Here is a 2,093-nt window from a genome sequence, read left to right on the forward strand (position 1 = left end):
CAGCCTGGTCCACCCAAGAGAGCCGGTGGGGGCAGCATCCGGCAGCCATGGCAACCCAGCAGGAGGGGGAGACCTGCTGATAGGTGGTCCCCTCGCCCTGCGGTGAGGGGCCAGCTGAGAGGCCAGGTGAGCTGGCTCTCCCAGAGACCCTCTCTGCCTCTGCGCCAGTCCCGTGGGCACTTAGGATGGCTTGGCTGGAACTCATGAAAGCTTCCCTGGCGAGCAGCCCCCAGGACCTGGAGTCTTCCCCACATCACCCCAACACTTCACACACTCACCTGGTCAGAAGGCCACAGCCCCCGCTGCCTCCTAACAAACGATGAGGGGGCAGGCAAGGCTCAGGCCCCGGGGACCTCAGGACCATCGCGCCCAGAGCAGCTTCGGGATGCGGAGCACTGACAGGCAGCCCTGTTTCCCGTCTCTCACCTGGGAATTGGCACCATGCTGGCTCAGGGTCATCTGAGGATTCAGTGAACTGATGCGTGTAAAGTACTTAGAGGCACATGGGCCCAGAACAGTTGTGGGTAAGTGGATAAGTTGTGAATAAGGTTTTCATCATTTTTTTTTCACTCTGCTTGTGCTGAACAGAGGTTGCCCTCCAAGCTTGGGGAGGACAAAGGAGAGGCTGTGAAATCAGGAAACTGTGGGGACAGCCGGGACCTTCCTAAATCCTCAAATGGAAGAGACGCCTCTCTCCCATAGATGGTGGGTTAAGAGAGGGAGGAGCGGGCAGTTTATTTAAAATGCGCTGTGTTCATGGGGGCCCAGTGTGCAATGGCTGCAAACAGCAGCCTCCTTGGTAGTGTATGCAAACTGTTGCCTGTACAGGTAGCCCTAAGGGACCTTGGAGACAACTCTTCCTAGTGGGCATTCATGACTGGCCTGCTGTTTCTCAATCTAGACTCCAGACAGGTATGCGCAGTGCCTTTGGAAAGCCCCAGGGCACAGTGGCCAGGGTCCACATTGGCCAGGTCATAATGTCCATCCGCACCAAGCTGCAGAACAAGGAGCATGTGATTGAAGCCCTCCGCCGGGCCAAGTTCAAGTTCCCTGGCTGTCAGAAGATCCATATCTCCAAGAAGTGGGGATTTACCAAGTTCAATGCGGATGAATTTGAGAACATGGTGGCAGAAAAGCGACTCATCCCGGACGGCTGTGGGATCAAATACATCCCTAATCGTGGTCCCCTGGACAAATGGCGGGCCCTGCACTCATGAGCATCAGCTCTGTTCCCTCCTTAATCATGCTCACCAATAAATGCTATTTCCTGTCAAAAATAAATAAATAAATAAAATGCGCTGTGTTTCTGGAGAAGCCTCTTGGGACATGAAAGGACACTCAGCGCTGAAGAGAAGAGGGACGGTTTTATTGTCCTCCCTCCAGACTCCAAGTCCGCCTGCAAACGCTTCAGCCCAGTGTCTTCCATGGATTTTATTTTTTTATTTTTTTTCATTTATTTTTATTATGGATTTTAAAGGTCGAGTCACAGTGGCCATTTGTGTCCCCAAAACAGTCAACTATAAACAGTGGGGCAGATGGAGCTGGAAGCTGCGAGAAGGGACTGGTAATGAACGTGCACGACGGGACGGGTCGCCTGGAGGATGGTGGCTGGGAGGGAAGCATGGACAGAGCCCTGTCTTGGCTTGCTCCCGCCTCGAGACGGGGTTCCCAGCGCAGCCAACATGGGTGGTGCTGTCTGTACCGTCCCCTCCCTGGGGCCAGTGGGAATTGCAGCTCTGGCCCTGGAGCCCACCTGCCTTCCCCACGGCCCCGAAGAGCCACGAGGTCGACAGGCAGCCTTCCAGAGCTGGCAGTAGACCACAGTCCACCCTGCAACGTGGGGGCTTCACAAGACGGACTGCACAGAAAGGTACACCCCTGCTGAGCCCCTGCCCACGTCATTCCTTCCTTCACTCCAGCAGAGTGAGCGACTCTGCGCTGCAGACTGGAGGGGCGGGTGGCATAAGAGACTGTGCCCTGTGGACACGACGTCCAGCCGGGGAAGGAGACGCGGAGCTCACACCCACACATGCACACACACACACATGCACACACACACACACACACACACACACCTGCACATGTGTCCCTGC

The 2,093-nt window shown here is 55.8% G+C and overlaps 1 protein-coding gene and 1 non-coding gene across 2 annotated transcripts; both read left to right on the forward strand.

Moving 5' to 3' along the window:
* Positions 1 to 727: 727 nt before the first annotated feature.
* LOC122445662 lies at positions 728 to 856 on the forward strand. The gene has a single exon (XR_006270620.1). It is a non-coding gene; the product is annotated as a small nucleolar RNA SNORA70 (small nucleolar RNA).
* Positions 857 to 887: 31 nt separating this feature from the next.
* LOC122445108 (60S ribosomal protein L10-like) lies at positions 888 to 1,269 on the forward strand. The gene has a single exon (XM_043474095.1). It carries the CDS (start codon positions 915 to 917, stop codon positions 1,215 to 1,217), a length of 303 nt encoding a protein of 100 aa, XP_043330030.1. The 5' UTR covers positions 888 to 914; the 3' UTR covers positions 1,218 to 1,269.
* The last annotated feature ends 824 nt before the right edge of the window (positions 1,270 to 2,093 follow it).

The sequence above is a fragment of the Cervus canadensis genome, chromosome 7 (genome assembly GCF_019320065.1).
Source record: "Cervus canadensis isolate Bull #8, Minnesota chromosome 7, ASM1932006v1, whole genome shotgun sequence".
Taxonomy (NCBI): Eukaryota; Metazoa; Chordata; class Mammalia; order Artiodactyla; family Cervidae; genus Cervus; species Cervus canadensis.

Coding starts and splice junctions, on each gene's coding strand:
- LOC122445108 (XM_043474095.1), top strand. CDS start 915: ATGCGCAGTGCCTTTGGAAAGCCCCAGGGCACAGTGGCCAGGGTCCAC.